The sequence below is a fragment of the Oncorhynchus mykiss genome, unplaced genomic scaffold (genome assembly GCF_013265735.2).
Source record: "Oncorhynchus mykiss isolate Arlee unplaced genomic scaffold, USDA_OmykA_1.1 un_scaffold_87, whole genome shotgun sequence".
NCBI classification, from domain to species: Eukaryota; Metazoa; Chordata; class Actinopteri; order Salmoniformes; family Salmonidae; genus Oncorhynchus; species Oncorhynchus mykiss.
Genome location: NW_023493659.1, coordinates 2,492,895 through 2,520,813, shown reverse-complemented (window position 1 = coordinate 2,520,813; position 27,919 = coordinate 2,492,895). Strand labels below are relative to the sequence as shown.

The following is a 27,919-nucleotide window of genomic DNA, read 5'->3' as shown; positions in this document are numbered from 1 at the left end:
TTTTCCTCTACATCTGTTAGTTACCTATTCCACGATGTTCTAGCATCACTGGTGTAGTTGGTTCTTAGACTGGTTCTAGACTGGTTCTAGACTGGTTCTAGACTGGTTCTAGACAGGTAGATAAAACATCCAGTCTACTGGTCTTTTCCTCTACATCTGTTAGTTACCTATTCCACGATGTTCTAGCATCACTGATGTAGTTGGTTCTAGACTGGTTTTAGACTGGTTCTAGACTGGTTCTAGACTGGTTCTAGACTGGTTCTAGACAGGTAGATAAAACATCCAGTCTACTGGTCTTTTCCTCTACATCTGTTAGTTACCTATTCCACGATGTTCTAGCATCACTGATGTAGTTGGTTCTAGACTGGTTTTAGACTGGTTCTAGACAGGTAGATAAAACATCCAGTCTACTGGTCTTTTCCTCTACATCTGTTAGTTACCTATTCCACGATGTTCTAGCTTCACTGATGTAGTTGGTTCTCTGTCCATCAAATGTGACGCGATCCCTCGTTTAGCCAATAGAAAATAATGAATGTATCTTTTTCCCCCTCTCTCTCTCTCTCTCTCAGGCACCACATCTGATTGGATGGTTTAGTCAGAATGACAGCCGAAGATCCCGCCTCCTCCTCTTCAGCCATGAGTAATAACCCAGCGCCTTCCGGTTCCAACCCCCCAGGCCCTTCCCATCACTCCCCGCACGGACCAATCACAGTGCCCGAGGGTGTGTCCGGGGCCCACAATGAAGCGGCCCTAGTGTCTCTGATGGAGCGTACGGGTTACGGCATGGTGCAGGAGAACGGTCAGAGGAAATACGGCCCTCCGCCGGGCTGGGAATCCGCCTCCCCGCCACGCGGCTGTGAGATCTTCGTGGGTAAGATCCCCCGGGACGTCTACGAAGACGAGCTGGTCCCGGTGTTCGAGTCGGCGGGTCAGATCTACGAGATGCGTCTGATGATGGACTTTGACGGTAAGAACCGCGGCTACGCCTTCGTCATGTACACACAGAAACACCAGGCGAAACGCGCCGTGCGGGAGCTCAACAACTACGAGGTGCGTCCCGGACGCCTCCTAGGGGTCTGCTGCTCTGTGGACAACTGTCGCCTCTTCATCGGGGGCATCCCCAAAACCAAGAAGAGAGAGGAGATCCTGGAGGAGGTGTCCAAGGTGACGGAGGGCGTCCTGGACGTCATAGTGTACGCCAGCGCTGCGGACAAGATGAAGAACCGGGGCTTTGCCTTCGTGGAGTATGAGAGTCACCGTGCCGCAGCCATGGCGCGCAGGAAGCTGATGCCCGGCAGGATCCAGCTGTGGGGGCACCAGATCGCCGTGGACTGGGCGGAGCCGGAGATAGATGTGGACGAGGACGTCATGGAGACCGTGAAGATTCTATACGTCAGGAACCTGATGATGGAGACCAGCGAGGACACACTGCGACAGGTCGGATTGATTGGTTGATTTACTGATTGATTGGTTTAGTGACTGTTTGATTGATTGGTTGATTTACTGATTGATTGGTTGATTTACAGATTGTTTGGTTGATTGGTTGATTTACTGATTGATTGGTTGATTGATTGATTTACTGATTGATTGGTTAATTTACTGATTGATTTGTTGATTGATTGATTTCCTGATTGGTTGGTTGATTTACTGATTGATTGGTTTAGTGACTGTTTGATTGGTTGATTGATAGGTTGATTTAATGATTTATTGATTGATTGACGGATTAGTTGATTGGTTGCTTGGTGTTTGGGCAGTGGAACCCAGGTTATATTAACATGTCACTGTGTTCTAGGTGTTTGGCCAGTAGAACCAGGGCTGTATTAACATGTGTCTGTGTTCTAGGTGTTTAGCCAGTGGAACCCAGGCTGTATTAACATGTCTCTGTGTTCTAGGTGTTTGGCCAGTGGAACCAGGGCTGTATGAACATGTCTCTGTGTTCTAGGTGTTTGGCCAGTAGAACCATGGCTGTATTAACATGTCTCTGTGTTCTAGGTGTTTGGCCAGTGGAACCCAGGCTGGATTAACATGTGTCTGTGTTCTAGGTGTTTGGCCAGTAGAACCCAGGCTGTATTAGCATGTCTCTGTGTTCTAGGTGTTTGGCCAGTGGAACCAGGGCTGTATTAACATGTCTCTGTGTTCTAGGTGTTTGGCCAGTGGAACCAGGGCTGCGTGGAACGTGTCAAGAAGATCCGCGACTACGCCTTCGTCCACTTCTCGTCCCGTGACGATGCCGTGGTTGCCATGGACCACCTGAACGGGACGGAGGTGGAGGGGTCCTGTATCGAGGTCACCCTGGCTAAGCCTGTCGACAAAGAGCAGTACACGCGTTACCAGAAGGCATCTAAAGGGGGCGCTACAGCGGCCGCGGCCGTGGCAGCTCCGGAACCAGTCCAGCAGAACTACGTGTACCAGTGTGACCCCTACACCCTCACCTACTATGGGTACCCTTACAACACGCTGATCGGACCCAACAGGGACTACTTCATCAAAGGTTAGAGTCCTTTCCTTCTGGTTCTCCGTGGCTGCGTTTACACAGACAGTCACATTCTGATCTTGTTTGTTCTTTTCTATTTTTTTTACACCAATCAGATCAGCTCTTTAGCTCGAAACTTGGGCTGCCTGTATAAACGTAGCCTTTTGTACTACAGACGTAACTGATGTGTAGATTAGATGGGGTGTGCTGTTGTAAATGTAACCAATGGTGAATCCACCTCATCAAATACATGTGATTAGTAGATGATCGTGATGAATATTGATATTGATGAATCTGATGAATAGGTGTTCTAAATGATTATTGATCATTTACTGGTTATAAATCACCGATCAGCATCGATAACTGTTAGAGAGGTAAAATGGGACGCTCCGCAATATGACGTCACAGGATACAGCGGGGTGACTTCCTGCTTAGCGACTACCGAGAACGACAATATTCCCAAGATGGCCACTGTTGTGTCTTCCTAGTTTCTTCCCTCCTTTGAGACATATAGAGTACCACAGTATGAGTCATGATACCCATAAAACCCTGCGGTCAAACAAGGAAATGGTTCCAATCATTTTTCCCCAAAGGGGATATTTTTTAGAAACACTTAAAATAAGGGCTGTTGTTTCGTGTCAGTTTACCCTGGTGTGACGTTTTGATAACTGTGTAAATCTTTTATTCATGTTTTTACCCCCCCCCCCCCACCCCCCCTCAAATTAAATGCTAATTAGCTGCTAATGTGGCTCCCGTAAAGAACTACAAATCTCTGGATTAACTATCTAATGTGGCTCTCGTAAAGAACTACAAACCTCTGGATTAACTATCTAATGTGGCTCCCGTAAAGAACTACAAACCTCTGGATTAACTATCTAATGTGGCTCCCGTAAAGAACTACAAACCTCTGGATTAACTATCTAATGTGGCTCTCGTAAAGAACTACAAATCTCTGGATTAACTATCTAATGTGGCTCTCATAAAGAACTACAAATCTCTGGATTAACTATCTAATGTGGCTCTCGTAAATAACTACAAATCTCTGGATTAACTATCTAATGTGGCTCTCGTAAAGAACTACAAATCTCTGGAATAACTATCTAATGTGGCTCTCGTAAAGAACTACAAATCTCTGGATTAACTATCTAATGTGGCTCTCGTAAAGAACTACAAATCTCTGGATTAACTATCTAATGTGGCTCTCGTAAAGAACTACAAATCTCTGGATTAACTATCTAATGTGGCTCTCGTAAAGAACTACAAATCTCTGGATTAACTATCTAATGTGGCTCTCGTAAAGAACTACAAATCTCTGGATTAACTATCTAATGTGGCTCTCGTAAAGAACTACAAATCTCTGGATTAACTATCTAATGTGGCTCCCGTGAAGAACTAGGATCAATACCTGGTAGTAAAGGTGTCAGCTAGAGACCTGCAGGATCAATACCTGGTAGTAATGGTATCAGAGATGACCTGTAGGATCAATACCTGATAGTAAAGGTGTCAGAGATGACCTGTAGGATCAATACCTGGTAGTAAAGGTATCAGAGATTACCTGTAGGATCAATACCTGGTAGTAAAGGTGTCAGAGATGACCTGCAGGATCAATACCTGGTAGTAATGGTATCAGCTAGAGACCTGCAGGATCAATACCTGGTAGTAAAGGTGTCAGAGATGACCTGTAGGATCAATACCTGGTAGTAAAGGTATCAGAGATGACCTGCAGGATCAATACCTGGTAGTAATGGTATCAGCTAGAGACCTGCAGGATCAATACCTGGTAGTAAAGGTATCAGAGATGACCTGTAGGATCAATACCTGGTAGTAAAGGTATCAGAGATGACCTGTAGGATCAATACCTGGTAGTAAAGGTATCAGAGATGACCTGTAGGATCAATACCTGGTAGTAAAGGTATCAGAGATGACCTGTAGGATCAATACCTGATAGTAAAGGTGTCAGAGATGACCTGTAGGATCAATACCTGGTAGTAAAGGTATCAGAGATGACCTGTAGGATCAATACCTGGTAGTAAAGGTGTCAGAGATGACCTGCAGGATCAATACCTGGTAGTAAAGGTATCAGAGATGACCTGTAGGATCAATACCTGGTAGTAAAGGTGTCAGAGATGACCTGCAGGATCAATACCTGGTAGTAATGGTATCAGCTAGAGACCTGCAGGATCAATACCTGGTAGTAAAGGTATCAGAGATGACCTGTAGAATCAATACCTGGTAGTAATGGTATCAGAGATGACCTGCAGGATCAATACCTGGTAGTAATGGTATCAGAGATGACCTGCAGGATCAATACCTGGTAGTAAAGGTGTCAGAGATGACCTGTAGGATCAATACCTGGTAGTAATGGTATCAGAGATGACCTGCAGGATCAATACCTGGTAGTAAAGGTATCAGAGATGACCTGTAGGATCAATACCTGGTAGTAAAGGTGTCAGAGATGACCTGTAGGATCAATACCTGGTAGTAAAGGTGTCAGCTAGAGACCTGCAGGATCAATACCTGGTAGTAAAGGTGTCAGCTAGAGACCTGTAGGATCAATACCTGGTAGTAAAGGTATCAGAGATGACCTGCAGGATCAATACCTGGTAGTAAAGGTGTCAGCTAGAGACCTGCAGGATCAATACCTGGTAGTAAAGGTGTCAGCTAGAGACCTGTAGGATCAATACCTGGTAGTACAGGTATCAGAGATGACCTGTAGGATCAATACCTGGTAGTAAAGGTGTCAGCTAGAGACCTGCAGGATCAATACCTGATAGTAAAGGTGTCAGCTAGAGACCTGTAGGATCAATACCTGGTAGTACAGGTATCAGAGATGACCTGCAGGATCAATACCTGGTAGTAAAGGTATCAGAGATGACCTGCAGGATCAATACCTGGTAGTAAAGGTGTCAGCTAGAGACCTGCAGGATCAATACCTGATAGTAAAGGTGTCAGCTAGAGACCTGCAGGATCAATACCTGGTAGTACAGGTATCAGAGATGACCTGCAGGATCAATACCTGATAGTAAAGGTGTCAGCTAGAGACCTGCAGGATCAATACCTGGTAGTAAAGGTGTCAGCTAGAGACCTGCAGGATCAATACCTGGTAGTAAAGGTGTCAGATAGAGATGACGTGCAGGATCTTGCAGGGATTTGTAGTTTTGCATGATGTCTACATTGATGCTAATTAGCATGTTCAAATCTGAGAGTAAATAGAGCCGAATATATTGATAAAAGTCTACCTTGTCGTAGAGAGATTTACAGGGTCATCAAAACACCACGGCAGGTTAAACCTACACAAAACACCACTGCAGGTTAAACCTACACAAAACACCACGGCAGGTTAAACCTACACCAAACACCACGGCAGGTTAAACTACACAAAACACCACGGCAGGGTAAACCTACACAAAACACCACGGCAGGTTAAACCTACACAAAACACCACGGCAAGTTAAACCTACACAAAACACCACGGCAGGTTAAACCTACACAAAACACCACGGCAGGTTAAACCTACACAAAACACCACGGCAGGTTAAACCTACACCAAACACCACGGCAGGTTAAACTACACAAAACACCATGGTAGGGTAAACCTACACAAAACACCACGGCAGGTTAAACCTACACAAAACACCACGGCAAGTTAAACCTACACAAAACACCACGGCAGGTTAAACCTACACAAAACACCACGGCAGGTTAAACCTACACAAAACACCACGGCAGGTTAAACTACACAAAACACCACGGCAGGTTAAACTACACAAAACACCACGGCAGGTTAAACCTACACAAAACACCACGGCAGGTTAAACCTACACAAAACACCACGGCAGGTTAAACCTACACAAAACACCACGGCAGGTTAAACCTACACAAAACACCACGGCAGGTTAAACTACACAAAACACCACGGCAGGTTAAACTACACAAAACACCACGGCAGGTTAAACCTACACAAAACACCACGGCAGGTTAAACCTACACAAAACACCACGGCAGGTTAAACCTACACAAAACACCACGGCAGGTTAAACCTACACAAAACACCACGGCAGGGTAAACCTACACAAAACACCACGGCAGGTTAAACCTACACAAAACACCACGGCAAGTTAAACCTACACAAAACACCACGGCAAGTTAAACCTACACAAAACACCACGGCAGGTTAAACCTACACAAAACACCACGGCAGGTTAAACTACACAAAACACCACGGCAGGTTAAACTACACAAAACACCACGGCAGGTTAAACCTACACAAAACACCACGGCAGGTTAAACCTACACAAAACACCACGGCAGGTTAAACCTACACAAAACACCACGGCAGGTTAAACCTACACAAAACACCACGGCAGGTTAAACCTACACAAAACACCACGGCAGGTTAAACCTACACAAAACACCACGGCAGGTTAAACCTACACAAAACACCACGGCAGGTTAAACACAAAACACCACGGCAGGTTAAACCTACACAAAACACCACGGCAGGTTAAACACAAAACACCACAGCAGGTTAAACCTACACAAAACACCACGGCAGGTTAAACACAAAACACCACGGCAGGTTAAACCTACACAAAACACCACGGCAGGTTAAACACAAAACACCACGGCAGGTTAAACCTACACAAAACACCACGGCAGGTTAAACTACACAAAACACCACGGCAGGTTAAACACAAAACACCACGGCAGGTTAAACCTACACAAAACACCACGGCAGGTTAAACCTACACAAAACACCACGGCAGGTTAAACTACACAAAACACCACGGCAGGTTAAACACAAAACACCACGGCAGGTTAAACCTACACAAAACACCACGGCAGGTTAAACACAAAACACCACGGCAGGTTAAACCTACACAAAACACCACGGCAGGTTAAACACAAAACACCACGGCAGGTTAAACACAAAACACCACGGCAGGTTAAACACAAAACACCACGGCAGGTTAAACACAAAACACAGCCCTCATTTGAATTGTTTCTAAAATCCCTTATTGGAAAATGAATGGTGGAAAAACAAAGATTGGAATCATTTCCTTATTTGACCGCTAGGTCTTATGGGTATTATGACACCTCCACTGTGGGACTCTATACCTGCATCGAGAGGATCCCCAAGTGGCTGTCTGGAGCATTGGCAGATTAGGATTCTGCTGTCCTTCACTGTCTCTAAGCAGGAAGCGTCTCCTCTGTAAGTAACCTCTGAGGACGCCATATTGCAGAGTGTCCCCCTTTTCAGTGCTGAGCCCGTACCCTGTGATGAGTGATGCTGGCAGGTGTCTGGGTGGCAGCTCAACTAATCTGTGTCCTAAGTAGCACTCTATTCCATTTGCAGGGCACTACTATCGACCAGAGCCCTATTGGCTCTAACCCTATGGGCCCTTGTCAGAAGTAGTGCCCTACATAGGGGACAGGGTTCCATTTGGGCCGATTCCAACTAATCCGTCCAGACGTTGACTGTAATCACTGTGTTCTGGTTTTCTCTCCAAAGGAGGCCCAATGATACAGACCAATGGTAATCTATTCCATCCTTATTGGCTACTCCTTTACACTTGCTTATCCAATGAAACATCAACTTCCTGGTCATGTGACCAACTCCTCTCTCTGGGTTTCTATAACAACTTCCCCTTGTTCCATCACCTCTTTAGTTCGCTAGTAGACAGACAAACTGTCAGACCCCACGATGTCTCCCACACTCCTTGACAACTTCAGTTACTGGATGTTCTACCAGTGTTGGAATCAGACAACCTGTCAGACCCCACAATGTCTCCCACACTCCTTGACAACTTCAGCTACTAGATGTTCTACCAGTTTTGGAATCAGACAAACTGTCAGACCCCACGATATCTCCCATACTCCTTGACAACTTCAGCTACTAGATGTTCTACCAGTGTTGGAATCAGACAAACTGTCAGACCCCACGATGTCTCCCACACTCCTTGACAACTTCAACTACTAGATGTTCTACCAGTGTTGGAATCAGACAAACTGTCAGACCCCACGATGTCTCCCACACTCCTTGACAACTTCAGTTACTAGATGTTCTACCAGTGTTGGAATCAGACAACCTGTCAGACCCCACGATGTCTCCCACACTCCTTGACAACTTCAGCTACTAGATGTTCTACCAGTGTTGGAATCAGACAAACTGTCAGACCCCACGATATCTCCCATACTCCTTGACTTCAACTACTAGATGTTCTACCAGTGTTGGAATCAGACAAACTGTCAGACCCCACGATGTCTCCCACACTCCTTGACAACTTCAGTTACTAGATGTTCTACCAGTGTTGGAATCAGACAAACTAATGACTAGATAAACATAGACAATGTACAGTATATATATATTTTTGCACCTCTGACAAACCATGTAAAATGACGCCCCATAGCAGCCCCCCCCCCCCCCCCCCCCTAACGACGGCTTCACACTTTGACGGGAAATGTCCAAACTGGACATTGGGACGTCCCAACTCTCGGACATCACCCCATTGGATTTGTTCAGGGTAGGGTAGGGGTTTAGGGTAGGGATTTAGGGTAGGGGTTTAGGGTAGGGTAGGGGTTTAGGGTTAGGGTAGGGGTTTAGGGTACGGTAGGGGTTTAGGGTAGGGTAGAGGTGTAGGGTAATGGTTTAGGGTAGGGGTTTAGGGTAGGGGTTTGACGGGAAATGTCCAAACTGGATTCCTTGGGACGTCCCAACTCTCGGACATCACCCCATGTTTAGGGTAGGGTAGGGGTTTAGGGTAGGGGTTTAGGGTAGGGTAGGGGTTTAGGGTAGGGGTTTAGGGTAGGGTAGGGTAGGGGTTTAGGATAGGGATTTAGGGTAGGGTACGGGTTTAGGGTAGGGGTTTAGGGTTTAGGGTAGGGGTTTAGGGTTTAGGGTAGGGGTTTAGGGTAGGGATTTAGGGTTTAGGGTAGGGGTTTAGGGTAGGGGTTTAGGGTTTAAGGTAGGGGTTTAGCGTAGGGGTTTAGGGTAGGGATTTAGGGTAGGGGTTCAGGGTTTAGGGTAGGGGTTTAGGGTAGGGTAGGGGTTTAGGGTAGGGGTTTAGGGTAGGGTAGGGGTTTAGGGTAGGGGTTTAGGTTAGGGGTTTAGGGTAGGGCTTAGGGTAGGGGTTTAGGGTAGGGGTTTAGGGTATGGGTTTAGGGTTTAGGGTAGGGTAGGGGTTTAGGGTAGGTGTTTAGGGTGGGGTAGGGGTTTAGGGTTTAGGGTAGGGTAGGGGTTTAGGGTAGGGTTTTAGGGTAGGGGTTTAGGGTAGGGGTTTAGGGTAGGGTTTTAGGGTAGGGGTTTAGGGTAGGGGTTTATGGTAGGGATTTAGGGTAGAGGTTTAGGGTAGGTGTTTAGGGTAGGGGTTTATGGTAGGGGTTTTAGGCTAGGGTAGGGGTTTAGGGTAGGGTAGGGGTTTAGGGTAGGGTAGGGGTTTAGGGTAGGGGTTTAGGGTAGAGGTTTAGGGTAGGGCGGGGTTTAGGGTAGGGGTTTAGGGTAGGGTAGGGGTATGGGTAGGGGTTTAGGGTAGGGTAGGAGTTTAGAGTAGGGTAGGGTTTATGGTAGTGGTTTCAGTTAGGAGTTTCAGTTAGGAGTTTAGTCTAGGGGTCTAGGGTAGGTGTTTAGGATAGGAGTTTATGGTAGGGTAGGGGTTTAGTTTAGGGTAGGGGTTTAGGGTAGTGGTTTAGGGTATGTTTTTAGGGTATGGTAGGGGTTTAGGGTAGGGTAGGTGTTAGGGTAGGGTTGGGGTTTAGGGTAGGAGTTTAGGGTAGGGTAGGGGTTTAGGGTAGAGAAGGGATTTAGGGTAGGGTAGGAGTTTAGGGTATGTAGGGGTTTAGGGTAGGACTCTAGAGTAGGTTAGGGGTTTAAGGTAGTGACGTCCCAAGGATCACGGATAGCAATAACGAACTTCAGTGCCACAGGAGGCTGGTGGCACTTTAATAGGGGAGGACGGACTCGTAGTAATGTCTGTCAAACCTATGAAACAAAACTTATTTACAATGACGACCTCCCCCGGTTAAACCCTGACGACGCTGGGCCCTGTGCTAAGCAGAACCCTAAACATATCCCATGCCCCTTATATTGAAGCGTGACCCTAAACAGCGCCCCCCCACTGTGGTCCATCTCCAGCAGGTGCTGTGCGAGGTCGTGGCCGAGCGACGGCAGGTAGCCGTGCCCCCGGCCCCCGGGGGTCATACCTGGGTGGTTACTCTGCTGGGCGGGGTATCTACAGCCGGTACCATGAAGGCAAAGCCAAGGGCCCCGACAACAAGGCCTACGAGCTGGTACCCTCTATGGAGCTGACGGCCTCAGTCAACCCGTTGGGCATCAAGCCTTGCACAAGTCAGTCACACCCCTGTCGTACCCCCCGTCGTACCCCCCCGTCGTCCCCCTAAACTGTCCCCTATACCGCCGCCTGCTTCCTTCAGTTTTCTCCTTCCTGTCTCAAGCCTGTCTCCTTCCTGTCTCAAGCCTGGCTCAAGTCAGTGAAAGATACCTCTAAACCAGGCCTGGTCTAAACTAACTCCCTACTGGTCTAAACCAGGCCTGGTCTAAACTAAATCCCTACTGGTCTAAACCAGGCCTGGTCTAAACTAACTCCCTACTGGTCTAAACTAACTCCCTACTGGTCTAAACTAACTCCCTACTGGTCTAAACCAGGCCTGGTCTAAACTAACTCCCTACTGGTCTAAACTAACTCTCTACTGGTCTAAACTAACTCCCTACTGGTCTAAACCATGCCTGGTCTAAACTAACTCCCTACTGGTCTAAACTAACTCCCTACTGGTCTAAACTAACTCCCTACAGGTCTAAACTAACTCCCTACTGGTCTAAACTAACTCTCTACTGGTCTAAACTTACTCCCTACTGTCGTCTTTCCACTGCTCAACTCCAGTTCCCAGAGGGCAGCAAGCAGGCAGGAAATAGCAGACAGGAAATGAGATACAGGAAGCCTGAGGATGAATTGATGGGTCATAGATTTTCACTATAATACTTTAATATCAGCTGATAGATTACCTTTTCTGCAGGTCAGGTCACCGTTGACAGATCGCAGCTTTCTGGGGAAAAAAAGCTAAGAGACACTACTGCCCCCTCTCCTGGACTGGAGTTGAACTGCAAGCCGTTCTTCTCAGAGAGGCTGTCTGTCTCTCTCTCTCTCTCTTTCCATTTCATCCTTCTGTTTTACCTGCTCTGTCCTACTATCCCTTATTCAGACCAGGAGAGAAAAACAAAAACCTCTCTCGGTGATGATGGTGATGTGTTTTTCCTTTACTGTAAATTCCTCAACACGTCAGATCAAGGGGGTCAGAGGTCAACAATCTCTGACCCCCCCCCCCCCCCCCCCCCCCCCCCCCCTTTTGACCTCTTCTGATTTAAATGTCACTCATTGGTTTATTCAGGTTTCTGTTAGGTGTATCTCCGGTATGGAACGATAATCTGATTCTCCTAATCTGGACGTGATTGCTCAATCCCCCACAATCCTTCTCTCAGTCTCTGGAATAAACTGGATCAGAGAAACACAGTGGACTTTTGTCCATCTGAAACAATGAGTGACCTTGTGTTGGCATGTGTATTAGCGTGTGTGTGTGTGTGTGTGTGTGTGTGTGTGTGCGTGTGTGTGTGTGAAGGGGGTTTAATCAAGAGCTAAGCACCATTTTAATCCGAATCACACCCCAACCAACAGAGGTTAACACTAACTTGGGTAACTCCATTCTCTCTCTCTCTCTCTCTCTCTCTATCTCTCTCTCGCTCTTCTCTCCTCTCTCTCTCTCTTTTCTCTCTCCCTCTTCTCTTCTCTCCTCTTTCTCTCTCTTTTCTCTCTTTTCTCTCTCTCTTCTCTCTCTCCCTCTTCTCTTCTCTCCTCTCTCTCCCGCTTCTCTTCTCTCTCCTCTCTCTCCCTCTTCTCTTCTCTCTCTCTCTTCTCTCTCTCCCTCTTCTCTCTCTCTCTCTCTTCTCTCGCTCTCTTCTCTCTCTCCCGCTTCTCTTCTCTCTCCTCTCTTCTCTCTCTCTTATCTCTCTTCTCTCTCTCCCTCTTCTCTTCTCTCTCTCCCTCTTCTCTCTCTCTCTCTCTTCTCTCTCTCTCTTCTCTCTCTCCCGCTTCTCTTCTCTCTCCTCTCTTCTCTCTCTCTTATCTCTCTTCTCTCTCTCCCTCTTCTCTTCTCTCTCTCCTCTCTCTCTCTTTTCTCTCTCTCTACCTCAAACTCTGTCCTTTTAAAACCGTGCATCTACTCTCAATGTCTTTGACATCTCATAGTGGCATTTCCCAATCTGACTCTCAGTCTGGGGTTTTGTGTGTACGTGTGTGTACGTGTGTGTACGTGTGTGTACGTGTGTGTGTGTGTGTGTGTGTGTGCGTGCGTGCGTGCGTGCGTGCGTGCGTGCGTGCGCAGTGGGCCTGCAGGCTCTAGGAGGCCAGTACCCGGTGTTCCAGGGAGCCAAGCTGATGGAGGAAGGGAAGATGCATCACTCTGTGGAACACCTCATTAACCCCCTGGCCCTGCAGCACGACCACACAGCCCAGAACACACAGGCTGTTATACCTGCTGTCTCCTCACCTCCACCCTACCAGGTACACACACAGACTGTTATACCTACTGTCTCCTCACCTCCACCCTACCAGGTACACACACAGACTGTTATACCTACTGTCTCCTCACCTCCACCCTACCAGGTACACACACAGACTGTTATACCTACTGTCTCCTCACCTCCACCCTACCAGGTACACACACAGACTGTTATACCTGCTGTCTCCTCACCTCCACCCTACCAGGTACACACACAGACTGTTATACCTACTGTCTCTACACCTCCACCCTACCAGGTACACACACAGACTGTTATACCTGCTGTCTCCTCACCTCCACCCTACCAGGTACACACACAGACTGTTATACCTACTGTCTCCTCACCTCCACCCTACCAGGTACACACACAGACTGTTATACCTACTGTCTCCTCACCTCCACCCTACACACAGTGAAACATGAAATTAATGTAATTTGAAAGTTGAATAATATCCACTAACTCCCTCCCTCCCTCCCTCCCTCCCTCCCTCCCTCCCTCCCTCCCTCCCTCCCTCCCTCCCTCTCTCTCTTTCTCTCTCTCTCCCTCTCTCCTCCTCCCTCCCTCCCTCCCTCTCCTCCTCCCTCCCTCTTCTCCTCCCTCCCTCCCTCCCTCCCTCCCTCCCTCTTCTCGTCCCTCCTCCCTCCCTCCCTCCCTCCCTCCCTCCCTCCCTCCCTCTCTCTCTCTCTCTCTCTCCCTCTCTCCTCCTCCCTCCCTCCCTCCCTCTCCTCCTCCCTCCCTCTTCTCCTCCCTCCCTCCCTCCCTCCCTCCCTCCTCCCTCCCTCCCTCCCTCCCTCCCTCTCTCCTCCTCCCTCCCTCCCTCCCTCCCTCCCTCTCTCCCCCCTCAGGGTCGTCCCATCACACCAGTGTACACCATGACCCACAACATGCAGCGTATCCCCACGGCCAGTGGTCTGTACGGAGCAGGCTATATGCCCATTACCAACTACAACGCTGCCGCCCTGGCAGCCCTGCAGAAGAACGCAGCCGTGGCCGCTGCAGCCTACGGAGGGTACGCTGGTTACGCCGTGCCCCAGGCCTTCCCTGCCGCAGCGTTTCAGGTGCCCATCCACGACGTCTACCAGACCTACTGACAACAGCTACCAGACCTACTGACAACATCTACCAGCTACCAGACCTACTGACAACAGCTACCAGACCTACTGACAACATCTACCAGACCTACTGACAACAGATACCAGCTACCAGACCTACTGACAACATCTACCAGACCTACTGACAACAGATACCAGCTACCAGACCTACTGACAACATCTACCAGACCTACTGACAACAGCTACCAGACCTACTGACAACAGATACCAGACCTACTGACAACAGCTACCAGCTACCAGACCTACTGACAACATCTACCAGACCTACTGACAACATCTACCAGACCTACTGACAACATCTACCAGACCTACTGACAACAGATACCAGACCTACTGACAACAGATACCAGACCTACTGACAACAGATACCAGACCTACTGACAACAGCTACCAGACCTACTGACAACAGCTACCAGACCTACTGACAACAGATACCAGACCTACTGACAACAGATACCAGCTACCAGACCTACTGACAACATCTACCAGACCTACTGACAACAGATACCAGACCTACTGACAACAGATACCAGACCTACTGACAACAGATACCAGCTACCAGACCTAATTACAACAGATACCAGCTACCAGACCTACTGACAACAGCTACCAGACCTACTGACAACAGATACCAGCTACCAGACCTACTGACAACAGATACCAGCTACCAGACCTACTGACAACAGATACCAGACCTACTGACAACATCTACCAGCTACCAGACCTACTGACAACAGATACCAGCTACCAGACCTACTGACAACAGATACCAGACCTACTGACAACATCTACCAGACCTACTGACAACAGATACCAGCTACCAGACCTACTGACAACATCTACCAGACCTACTGACAACATCTACCAGACCTACTGACAACAGATACCAGCTACCAGACCTACTGACAACAGCTACCAGACCTACTGACAACAGCTACCAGCTACCAGCTGTCTGGTCCACAACGCCTGTTCAACCACCACTCAACGTTCAAACATTCAAACAACGTTCAAACAACTTGTGTGTCACGACGTCAGGAACTACAGACGACCTCATCCCCACGACCTCATCCCCCCGTTCAAATAACGACACGTCAAGTCAATGTCTTCAACAGCTACGTCTACGGGACGTCCACAATGTCAAAAAAACTAACTAAATGGACCCTTTAACACAAACTCCACTCTGCGTCGGTTCTTCAACGTTAGGCCAACATCTAGGCTACGTTATGACGCGCGCCAAACCTTCAACGTTTTAACAACGTCTATGCAACGTCCTACTGACAGGTTCACATTGGTCCTAATGAATACTGGACCAGACGTTCCTCCAACGTTCACACAACATTCACACAATATATTCTATGAATAGAATAGAGCCTATATCGCTCATGTTCAAATCTGGAGAGTTCCTCTGCTTTGTTTCATTGTTCCCCTCTAATCAGGGCCTGATTTAGACCTGGGACACCTGGTAGGTGATTCCCCTCTAATCAGGGCCTGATTTAGACCTGAGACACCTGGTGCGTGATTCCCCTCTAATCAGGGCCTGATTTAGACCTGAGACACCAGGTAGGTGATTCCCCTCTAATCAGGGCCTGATTTAGACCTGAGACACCAGGTGGGTGATTCTCCTATAATCAGGGCCCGATTTAGACCTGAGACACCAGGTAGGTGATTCCCCTCTAATCAGGGCCTGATTTAGACCTGAGACACCTGGTGCGTGATTCCCCTCTAATCGGGGCCTGATTTAGACCTGAGACACCAGGTGGGTGATTCCCCTCTAATCAGGGCCTGATTTAGACCTGAGACACCAGGTGCGTGATTCCCCTCTAATCAGGGCCTGATTTAGACCAGAGACATCTGGTGCGTGATTCCCCTCTAATCGGGGCCTGATTTAGACCTGAGACACCAGTCATTGTTCCTCTCTAATCAGCGCCTGATTTAGACCTGAGACACCAGTCATTGTTCCCCTCTAATCAGGGCCTGATTTAGACCTGAGACACCAGTCATTGTTCCCCTCTAATCAGGGCCTGATTTAGACCTGAGACACCAGGTGGGTTATTCCCCTCTAATCAGGGACTGATTTAGACCTGGAACACCAGGCGGGTACCATTAATGACCAGGTAGAGGAGAAAAACAGCATTAGTCCAGACCTGGTAGGTATCCCAGGAATCCCAAGGGTCTATAATCATCCACTCCCATCAGAAACATTGATGTATAGCAGACTGTGTAGAAGAAAACATATAAGACCCAATGAAGGCGATGTGGTCTGGTCATGGGTTGAAGTGCTCACCTTTAGCTTTACGCTCAACATTATCCCCCTCCCCCACCTTCTATGACGTCACTGCATCACCCTGACAACGAACCCCCCCCCTCACCTTCTATGACATCACTGCATCACCCTGACAACGAACCCCCCCCCTCACCTTCTATGACATCACTGCATCACCCTGACAACGAACCCCCCCCCCCTCACCTTCTATGACATCACTGCATCACCCTGACAATGGACCCCACCCACCTTCTATGACATCACTTCACCACCCTGACAACTGACCCCCCCCCCCCCCCCCACCCTCTCCTCCCTGTTGCCTGGGCAACAAGAACATTGAAGGTACACTGAAGTATTTCCGAAGAGGTTTTATGTTTCTGTTGTTAGTTTTCTGAAATAGAAAAAGAAAGATAACATTTTACTTTGTTTTTTCAAACTTTAGTTTAAAACAACACAAATATAACAAAATAAAAACTAAAATGAGAAGAAAAAAATACTACAGAAACTACTGAAGACTTTTTATTTGTTTTGAATTTATTATTAAAAGAGATTGTATTTTAAAGTTGTTTTCATTAATCCATTCATGCTGTTAGCTTCATAGATGAGTTTGCTTGTTGTTGGGGGTATCTATTAGTTTTCAGATACTGTAATACTGGGTATCATTTAAAAAAACGTGTATTTTTTATGGGTGTTTTTAGATGTGTTATAGTTCTGTTCTGGAACATGGCCTGTCACTTCACTGTCTCCTCCAGCAGACTAAGACTGAATTGTTTTATTTTATCATGTTGTTGTTGTTGTTGTTGTTGTTCTGTACTTTATTCTAATTGTTTGTAATTGCTTGATTCTCACATGGTGAACAAATATGGACAAAGGCGTTTATTATTTTGTATTGCTCTGCCCTAACACTCTCTAGCGCTAGCATATGCTACGTACGCTAAGCTAACTGCTAAACTAGCATATGCTACGTGCTAAGCTAACTGTTAAACTAGCATATGCTACGTGCTAAGCTTACCGAAACACCCTGTTAGCTTTATGCTAAGCTTACCGAAACACCCTGTTAGCTTTATGCTAAGCTAGCAGCATCACACTCCGCTGAGCTTCAACCGACTGTAAAGCCTTTCTACCGCAGTGCCTTTCTACTAGAGATCTGTGTCTCTCTGGGTTCGACTATTGTGCCTTTCCACTAGCCCGGTCTTATGATCTCTGAGCTCAACTGCAGTGCCTGTTGAGTGGAAATGTGCTTAACTCTCTACACTACACTAGCATTTCACAGAATTACTACATGCCCAATAGACTGCTTCGTTCTCAGCGGTAGCTGGTCGTTGGAACAGAGACTATGGTCAGGATTTAATCCCAAACCGCTTGACGTTTAGAGGTCATTTCCAATTAGACCTTCCTCATCTGAGGTGGAATCAACCTTCCTCATCTGAGGTGGAATCGACCTTCCTCATCTGAGGTGGAAGGTGACCTTCCTCATCTGAGGTGGAAGGTGACCTTCCTCATCTGAGGTGGAATCGACCTTCCTCATCTGAGGGGGAATCGACCTTCCTCATCTGAGGTGGAATCAACCTTCCTCATCTGAGGGGGAATCGACCTTCCTCATCTGAGGTGGAAGGTGACCTTCCTCATCTGAGGTGAAATCGACCTTCCTCATCTGAGGTGGGAAGGTGACAGAGCTACAGCGGTGTTTGTCAAGAGATCGTGGTGAAACATCCCTGTTGGTCTTCTCACAAATACTTCTCTAGCGTCCTAACGAGTCAGATTGGACCATCTTAAAACAATTCCATATGTAACCAGATTGTACGATTTAGTTAGTTTAGTTGGAACTCAGGGCCCTTAGACCCCTTTTTCTAACAGCTTTGTGATGGGGAATATAATTATATTGAAACTAACCTTCCAACTGGAACCAAGCCTTAGAGACACACACACAGGTTCTCTCTTCCCTCTGTAACTCCTGTCAGGCTGACTTGACCTGCTGGTAACTAACACACATCAGCCTCCAGATCCAACGTGAAAACAATTGGAACTAAGCCTTAGAGACACAGACACAGGTTCTCTCTTCCCCCTCACAGTGTTCCTCTGTAACTCCTGTCAGGCTGACCTGACCTGCTGGTAACTAACACACATCAGCCTCCAGATCCAACGTGAAAACAATTGGAACTAAGCCTTAGAGACACAGACACAGGTTCTCTCTTCCCCCTCACAGTGTTCCTCTGTAACTCCTGTCAGGCTGACCTGACCTGCTGGTAACTAACACACATCAGCCTCCAACGTGAAAACAACTGGAACCAAGCCGTAGAGACACAGACACAGGTTCTCTCTTCCCTCTGTAACTCCTGTCAGGCTGACCTGACCTGCTAGTAACTAACACACATCAGCCTCCACATCCAACGTGAAAACAACATCAAAAAAGCTGCTACACGAGGCTGACAAATGTTTGTTTGTTGGGAGAGAAGAAGAAGAGAGAGAGAGAGAACCTCAAACTACATGTTGCCGTCCTAGTATCACTCTCTATTCACACCCACCGGTATGACAGACAGCTTGCCCGTCCATGTCTCTATTGAAGTCTTTTGGGTTAGTATCACTCTCTATTCACACCCACCGGTATGACAGACAGCTTGCCCGTCCACGTCTCTATTGAAGTCTTTTGGGTCAGTGTAGTATTTGTCTTTATTTGTAGTGGGGGTGTTAGTTGTGTTGATGCTGGTGAACTTGAAGGAGATAAACAGTTGGGATGTAAATGGATTCAACAGTATTTTGGGAATATCAGGCCCAACTGTCTCTCTGTCTGGCCTGTAAAGAGCCTCTCTCTCTCTCTCTCTCTCTCTGTCTGTTTTGTATAGAGTCTCTCTCTCTCTCTCTCTCTCTCTGTCTGTTTTGTATAGAGTCTCTCTCTCTCACTCTCTCTCTCTGTCTGGCCTGTAAAGAGTCTCTCTCTCTCTCTGTCTGTTCTGTAAAGAGTCTCTCTCTCTCTCTCTGTCTGTTCTGTAAAGAGTCTCTCTCTCTCTCTCTGTCTGTTCTGTAAAGAGCCTCTCTCTCTCTCTTTCTCTCTCTCTCTCTCTCTCTCTATGTTTCTCTCTGTCTGTTCTGTAAAGAGTCTCTCTCTCTCTCTCTCTCTGTTCTGTAGTCTATTTCTCTCTCTCTCTCTCTCTCTCTCTCTCTCTCTGTCTGGCCTGTAAAGGGTTTCTCTCTCTCAAGAAAAACTGGAATTTCATTAAATACCGACGAGTAACTTTTATTGCGTTGTTTTATGATGACAAGAAGTCAGGATATATTTAATATATTCATTATGTGTTGTTGTTTATGACGTCAGAAGAAATGCTATAATATATTCCAAGAGTAAACATGGATTCTTTCCTTTAAATAGAGTTTAGAGATCAAACTAAAATACATTTTAAAAACTTGTTTTTTTTTCTTCTCAAAAAAAACTAAACATGTCCAATTAGTTTGAACATTTTAAATTTGTGATGTAATTTGCTGTATTATGTTAACAATGTAATGTAGAATTAGTTGTTTTTATGTTGGGTGTTGTGTTTAGTGTGAGGACAGAGATATCAGGCTGTTTTGTGTGGAGGTCTATGGAGCCGTTCAGAATGAACAGAGCTGAGTGAAACTGACCTCTACCGACCCCCCTCCCTCACACCCCCATCAAACCCACACACACCCCTCCCTCACCCCCCCCCCTCAGACACTCCCCGCCCCCCACCTGTAGGTTTGAACACCTGGCGTGTCGTCTCCATCTCCAACAGAACAACACGTGCCTCGTTAAAGAAATAACATTATTAATAATAACACTGTAAACTGTTCTTAGTGTGCCTTATTGCCAAACTGTGCTCCTGGTGTCCCTGTTTAGACCTGGGACCGGTTTTCTATGCTCCTGCTGTCCCTGTCTAGACCTGGGACCGGTTTTCTATGCTCCTGGTGTCCCTGTTTAGACCTGGGACCGGTTTTCTATGCTCCTGGTGTCCCTGTTTAGACCTGGGACCGGTTTTCTATGCTCCTGGTGTCCCTGTTTAGACCTGGGACCGGTTTTCTATGCTCCTTGTTATTTTTCAGCTTGTTGTATTTATAGTGGTTAACTAGATAAATAAAGCATTTTCAAAAAATATAACATGGTGTTGTCTTCTTTACAGTTAATCTGGTCCAGTTGTCTTCTTTACAGTTAATCTGGTCCAGTTGTCTTCTTTACAGTTAATCTGGTCCAGTTGTCATCTTTACAGTTAATCTGGTCCAGTTGTCTTCTTTACAGTTAATCTAGTCCAGTTGTCTTCTTTACAGTTAATCTGGTCCAGTTGTCTTCTTTACATTTAATCTGGTCCAGTTGTCTTCTTTACAGTTAATCTAGTCCAGTTGTCTTCTTTACAGTTAATCTGGTCCAGTTGTCTTCCTTACATTTAATCTAGTCCAGTTGTCTTCTTTACATTTAATCTAGTCCAGTTGTCTTCTTTACAGTTAATCTAGCCCAGTTGTCTTCTTTACAGTTAATCTGGTCCAGTTGTCTTCTTTACAGTTAATCTAGTCCAGTTGTCATCTTTACAGTTAATCTGGTCCAGTTGTCTTCCTTACAGCTAATCTGGTCCAGTTGTCTTCTTTACAGTTAATCTGGTCCAGTTGTCTTCTTTACAGTTAATCTAGTCCAGTTGTCTTCTTTACAGTTAATCTGGTCCAGTTGTCTTCTTTACAGTTAATCTAGTCCAGTTGTCTTCTTTATAGTTAATCTGGTCCAGTTGTCTTCTTTACAGTTAATCTGGTCCAGTTGTCTTCCTTACAGTTAATCTGGTCCAGTTGTCTTCTTTACAGTTAATCTAGTCCAGTTGTCTTCTTTACAGTTAATCTGGTCCAGTTGTCTTCTATACAGTTAATCTGGTACAGTTGTCTTCTTTACAGTTAATCTAGTCCAGTTGTCTTCTTTACAGTTAATCTGGTCCAGTTGTCTTCTTTACATTTAATCTGGTCCAGTTGTCTTCTTTACAGTTAATCTGGTCCAGTTGTCTTCTTTACAGTTAATCTAGTCCACTGGTCCACATTTGCAGTGAGTTTTGTAAGAAAAATAGACCTCTGATCTTAATTTAACCATAGGAGCTGATTCACTTGATTCCTTCTAACTGCAGTATAAAACCATAGGAGCTGAATCACTTGATTCCTTCTAACTGCAGTATAAAACCATAGGAGCTGATTCACTTGATTCCTTCTAACTGCAGTATAAAACCATAGGAGCTGATTCACTTGATTCCTTCTAACTGCAGTATAAAACCATAGGAGCTGAATCACTTGGTTCCTTCTAACTGCAGTATAAAACCATAGGAGCTGATTCACTTGATTCACTTCAAACTGCAGCCTTCTGCCCCACTTATTACAGAGTCATTAACTTACAGAGGGGCAAAAAAGTATTTAGTCAGCCACCAATTGTGCAAGTTCTCCCACTTAAAAAGATGAGAGAGGCCTGTAATTTTAATCTCATCATAGGTACACTTCAACCATGACAGACAAAATGAGAGAAAAAAAATCCAGAAAATCACATTGTAGGATTTTTAATGAATTTATTTGCAAATTATGGTGGAAAATAAGTATTTGGTCACCTACAAACAAGCAAGATTTCTGGCTCTCACAGACCTGTAACTTCTTCTTTAAGAGGCTCCTCTGTCCTCCACTCGTTACCTGTATTAATGGCACCTGTTTGAACTTGTTATCAGTATAAAAGACACCTCTCCACAGCCTCAAACAGTCACACTCCAAACTCCACTATGGCCAAGACCAAAGAGCTGTCAAAGGACACCAGAAACAAAATTGTAGACCTGCACCAGGCTGGGAAGACTGAATCTGCAATAGGGAAGCAGCTTGGTTTGAAGAAATCAACTGTGGGAGCAATTATTAGGAAATAGAAGACATACAAGACCACTGATAATCTCCCTCGATCTGGGGCTCCACGCAAGATCTCACCCCGTGGGGTCAAAATAATCACAAGAACGGTGAGCAAAAATCCCAGAACCACACGGGGGGACCTAGTGAATGACCTGCAGAGAGCTGGGACCAAAGTAACAAAGCCTACCATCAGTAACACACTACGCCGCCAGGGACTCAAATCCTGCAGTGCCAGACGTGTCCCCCTGCTTAAGCCAGTACATGTCCAGGCCCGTCTGAAGTTTGCTAGAGAGCATTTGGATGATCCAGAAGAAGATTGGGAGAATGTCATATGGTCAGATGAAACCAAAATATAACTTTTTGGTAAAAACTCAACTCGTCGTGTTTGGAGGACAAAGAATGCTGATTTGCATCCAAAGAACACCATACCTACTGTGAAGCATGGGGGTGGAAACATCATGTTTTGGGGCTGTTTTTCTGCAAAGGGACCAGGACGACTGATCCGTGTAAAGGAAAGAATGAATGGGGCCATCTATCGTGAGATTTTGAGTGAAAACCTTCCATCAGCAAGGGCATTGACGATGAAACATGGCTGGGTCTTTCAGCATGACAATGATCCCAAACACACCGCCCGGGCAATGAAGGAGTGGCTTCGTAAGAAGCATTTCAAGGTCCTGGAGTGGCCTAGCCAGTCTCCAGATCTCAACCCCATAGAAGATCTTTGGAGGGAGTTGAAAGTCCGTGTTGCCCAGCAACAGCCCCAAAACATCACTGCTCTAGAGGAGATCTGCATGGAGGAATGGGCCAAAATACCAGCAACAGTGTGTGAAAACATTGTGAAGACTTACAGAAAACGTTTGACCTCTGTCATTGCCAACAAAGGGTATATAACAAAGTATTGAGATAACCTTCTGTTATTGACCAAATACTTATTTTCCACCATAATTTGCAAATACATTCATTGAAATCCTACAATGTGATTTTCTGGATTTTTTTCTCATTTTGTCTGTCATAGTTGAAGTGTACCTATGATGAAAATTACAGGCCTCTCTCATCTTTTTAAGTGGGAGAACTTGCACAATTGGTGGCTGACTAAATACTTTTAAGCCCCATTATATATGTTTAACTTGACATTGTCTCTGGTGTTGTCCCTAAGATCTGGAAAGTGGCACATGTCCTCCCCTTACATAAAGGACATCCTTCTGACTGAGATAACTAACGTTCCATTTCCAAATGATCACGCCTTTACAAAGTTTAGGAATCCCTGAGTAACTTTCAGCTAATAACTTTTTAAAACTTCTCATTCTATTCATGGTTTGGGCCTGCTTTTCTTCAGCAGGGACAGGGAAGATGGTTAAAATTGATGGGAAGATGGATGGAGCCAAATACAGGACCATTCTGGAAGAAAACCTGATGGAGTCTGCAAAAGACCTGAGACTGGGACGGAAATTTGTCTTCCAACAAGACAATGATCCAAAACATAAAGCAAAATCTACAATGGAATGGTTCAAAAATAAACATATCCAGGTGTTAGAATGGCCAAGTCAAAGTCCAGACCTGAATCCAATCGAGAATCTGTGGAAAGAACTGAAAACTGCTGTTCACAAATGCTCTCCATCCAACCTCACTGAGCTCGAGCTGTTTTGCAAGGAGGAATGGGAAAAAATGTCAGTCTCTCGATGTGCAAAACTGATAGAGACATACCCCAAGCGACTTACAGCTGTAATCGCAGCAAAAGGTGGCGCTACAAAGTATTAATTTAAGGGGGCTGAATAATTTTGCATGCCCAATTTTTCAGTTTTTGATTTGTTAAAAAAGTTTGAAATATCCAATAAATGTCGTTCCACTTCATGATTGTGTCCCACTTGTTGTTGATTCTTCACAAAAAAATACAGTTTTATATCTTTATGTTTGAAGCCTGAAATGTGGCAAAAGGTCGCAAAGTTCAAGGGGGCCGAATACTTTCGCAAGGCACTGTATATATAGCAGAGCTCAGTTTCAGATTATGTTAATTATAACTATATATAACAGAACTCAGTTTCAGATTATGTTAATTATAACTATATATAACAGAACTCAGTTTCAGATTATGTTAATTATAACTATATATAACAGAACTCAGTTTCAGATTATGTTAATTATAACTATATATAACAGAACTCAGTTTCAGATTATGTTAATTATAAATATATATAACAGCTCAGTTTCAGATTATGTTAATTATAACTATATATAACAGAACTCAGTTTCAGATTATGTTAATTATAAATATATATAACAGCTCAGTTTCAGATTATGTTAATTATAACTATATATAACAGAACTCAGTTTCAGATTATGTTAATTATAAATATATATAACAGCTCAGTTTCAGATTATGTTAATTATAACTATATATAACAGAACTCAGTTTCAGATTATGTTAATTATAACTATATATAACAGAACTCAGTTTCAGATTATGTTAATTATAACTATATATAACAGAACTCAGTTTCAGATTATGTTAATTATAACTATATATAACAGAACTCAGTTTCAGATTATGTTAATTATAACTATATATAACAGAGCTCAGTTTCAGATTATGTTAATTATAACTATATATATATAGCAGAGCTCAGTTTCAGATTATGTTAATTATAACTATATATAACAGCTCAGTTTCAGATTATGTTCATTATAAATATATATATAGCAGAGCTCCGTTTCAGACGACGTATTGCTCAGATCATAAAAATAATTTGTTCTGCCTTATTTATAGACCAAGGCCTTCCAGACCATCACGTGCCTTATTTATAGACCAAGGCCTTCCAGACCATCACGTGCCTTATTTACAGACCAAGGACTTCCAGACCATCACGTGCCTTATTTATAGACCAAGGCCTTCCAGACCATCACGTGCCTTATTTACAGACCAAGGCCTTCCAGACCATCACGTGCCTTATTTACAGACCAAGGCCTTCCAGACCATCACGTGCCTTATTTACAGACCAAGGCCTTCCAGACCATCACGTGCCTTATTTACAGACCAAGGCCTTCCATGCCATTGACCATCACGTGCCTTATTTATAGACCAAGGCCTTCCAGACCATCACGTGCCTTATTTACAGACCAAGGCCTTCCAGACCATCACGTGCCTTATTTACAGACCAAGGCCTTCCAGACCATCACGTGCCTTATTTATAGACCAAGGCCTTCCAGACCATCGCGTGCCTTATTTACAGACCAAGGCCTTCCAGACCGTCACGTGCCTTATTTACAGACCAAGGCCTTCCAGACCATCACGTGCCTTATTTACAGACCAAGGCCTTCCAGACCATCACGTGCCTTATTTACAGACCAAGGCCTTCCAGACCATCACGTGCCTTATTTACAGACCAAGGCCTTCCAGACCATCACGTGCCTTATTTACAGACCAAGGCCTTCCATGCCATTGACCATCACGTGCCTTATTTATAGACCAAGGCCTTCCAGACCATCACGTGCCTTATTTACAGACCAAGGCCTTCCATGCCATTGACCATCACGTGCCTTATTTATAGACCAAGGCCTTCCAGACCATCACGTGCCTTATTTACAGACCAAGGCCTTCCATGCCATTGACCATCACGTGCCTTATTTATAGACCAAGGCCTTCCAGACCATCACGTGCCTTATTTACAGACCAAGGCCTTCCATGCCATTGACCATCACGTGCCTTATTTATAGACCAAGGCCTTCCAGACCATCACGTGCCTTATTTACAGACCAAGGCCTTCCATGCCATTGACCATCACGTGCCTTATTTATAGACCAAGGCCTTCCAGACCATCACGTGCCTTATTTACAGACCAAGGCCTTCCAGACCATCACGTGCCTTATTTATAGACAAAGGCCTTCCAGACCATCACGTGCCTTATTTACAGACCAAGGCCTTCCAGACCGTCACGTGCCTTATTTACAGACCAAGGCCTTCCAGACCATCACGTGCCTTATTTACAAACCAAGGCCTTCCAGACCATCACGTGCCTTATTTACAGACCAAGGCCTTCCAGACCATCATGTGCCTTATTTACAGACCAAGGCCTTCCAGACCATCACGTGCCTTATTTACAGACCAAGGCCTTCCAGACCATCACGTGCCTTATTTACAGACCAAGGCCTTCCAGACCATCACGTGCCTTATTTACAGACCAAGGCCTTCCATGCCATTGACCATCACGTGCCTTATTTATAGACCAAGGCCTTCCAGACCATCACGTGCCTTATTTACAGACCAAGGCCTTCCAGACCATCACGTGCCTTATTTACAGACCAAGGCCTTCCAGACCATCACGTGCCTTATTTATAGACCAAGGCCTTCCAGACTATCACGTGCCTTATTTACAGACCAAGGCCTTCCAGACCGTCACGTACCTTATTTACAGACCAAGGCCTTCCAGACCATCACGTGCCTTATTTACAGACCAAGGCCTTCCAGACCATCACGTGCCTTATTTACAGACCAAGGCCTTCCAGACCATCACGTGCCTTATTTACAGACCAAGGCCTTCCAGACCATCACGTGCCTTATTTACAGACCAAGGCCTTCCATGCCATTGACCATCACGTGCCTTATTTATAGACCAAGGCCTTCCAGACCATCACGTGCCTTATTTACAGACCAAGGCCTTCCATGCCATTGACCATCACGTGCCTTATTTATAGACCAAGGCCTTCCAGACCATCACGTGCCTTATTTACAGACCAAGGCCTTCCATGCCATTGACCATCACGTGCCTTATTTATAGACCAAGGCCTTCCAGACCATCACGTGCCTTATTTACAGACCAAGGCCTTCCATGCCATTGACCATCACGTGCCTTATTTATAGACCAAGGCCTTCCAGACCATCACGTGCCTTATTTACAGACCAAGGCCTTCCATGGTCTATAAATAAGGCACGTGATGAACTATCTGTCACACAGATTCTGGTAGATTAAACCACTCCAGACATATCAATGGTTCTGATGATGTTCTGGTAGATTAAACCACTCCAGACAAATCAGTGGTTCTGATGATGTTCTGGTAGATTAAACCCACTCCAGACATATCAGTGGTTCTGATGATGTTCTGGTAGATTAAACCCACTCCAGACATATCAGTGGTTCTGATGATGTTCTGGTAGATTAAACCACTCCAGACATATCAATGGTTCTGATGATGTTCTGGTAGATTAAACCACTCCAGACATATCAATGGTTCTGGTAGATTAAACCCACTCCAGACATATCAGTGGTTCTGATGATGTTCTGGTAGATTAAACCCACTCCAGACATACCAATGGTTCTGGTAGATTAAACCCACTCCAGACATATCAGTGGTTCTGGTAGATTAAACCCACTCCAGACATATCAATGGTTCTGATGATGTTCTGGTAGATTAAACCCACTCCAGACATATCAATGGTTCTGGTAGATTAAACCCACTCCAGACATATCAATGGTTCTGATGATGTTCTGGTAGATTAAACCCACTCCAGACATATCAGTGGTTCTGATGATGTTCTGGTAGATTAAACCCACTCCAGACATATCAATGGTTCTGGTAGATTAAACCCACTCCAGACATATCAGTGGTTCTGGTAGATTAAACCCACTGCAGACATATCAATGGTT

The 27,919-nt window shown here is 45.5% G+C and overlaps 1 protein-coding gene and 2 long non-coding RNA genes across 10 annotated transcripts in view; all 3 read left to right on the top strand.

Annotated features, from left to right (window-relative positions):
* Nucleotides 1-14,441, top strand: part of LOC118947017 (RNA-binding protein 47-like) — a 79,155-nt gene extending 64,714 nt beyond the window's left edge. For 3 of the 8 annotated variants that reach the window (XM_036972031.1, XM_036972032.1, XM_036972033.1), the window contains 6 exons: nt 570-1,437; nt 2,143-2,491; nt 7,986-8,009; nt 10,605-10,817; nt 12,866-13,044; nt 13,889-14,441. In XM_036972031.1, the coding sequence (XP_036827926.1) occupies nt 601-1,437; nt 2,143-2,491; nt 7,986-8,009; nt 10,605-10,817; nt 12,866-13,044; nt 13,889-14,134 (1,848 nt within the window). In that variant the 5' untranslated portion in view covers nt 570-600 and the 3' untranslated portion in view covers nt 14,135-14,441. The remainder of the gene's footprint in view (nt 1-569; nt 1,438-2,142; nt 2,492-7,985; nt 8,010-10,604; nt 10,818-12,865; nt 13,045-13,888) is intronic. The other 5 variants (XM_036972034.1, XM_036972036.1, XM_036972035.1 and 2 more) reach the window with 5 other exon arrangements.
* On the top strand, nt 5,640-7,462 carry LOC118947018. The gene is made up of 2 exons (XR_005041637.1): nt 5,640-6,924; nt 7,001-7,462. It is a non-coding gene; the product is annotated as an uncharacterized LOC118947018 (long non-coding RNA).
* Nucleotides 14,442-16,675: 2,234 nt separating the features above from the next.
* On the top strand, nt 16,676-18,926 carry LOC110515946. The gene is made up of 2 exons (XR_005041636.1): nt 16,676-17,926; nt 18,053-18,926. It is a non-coding gene; the product is annotated as an uncharacterized LOC110515946 (long non-coding RNA).
* The last annotated feature ends 8,993 nt before the right edge of the window (nt 18,927-27,919 follow it).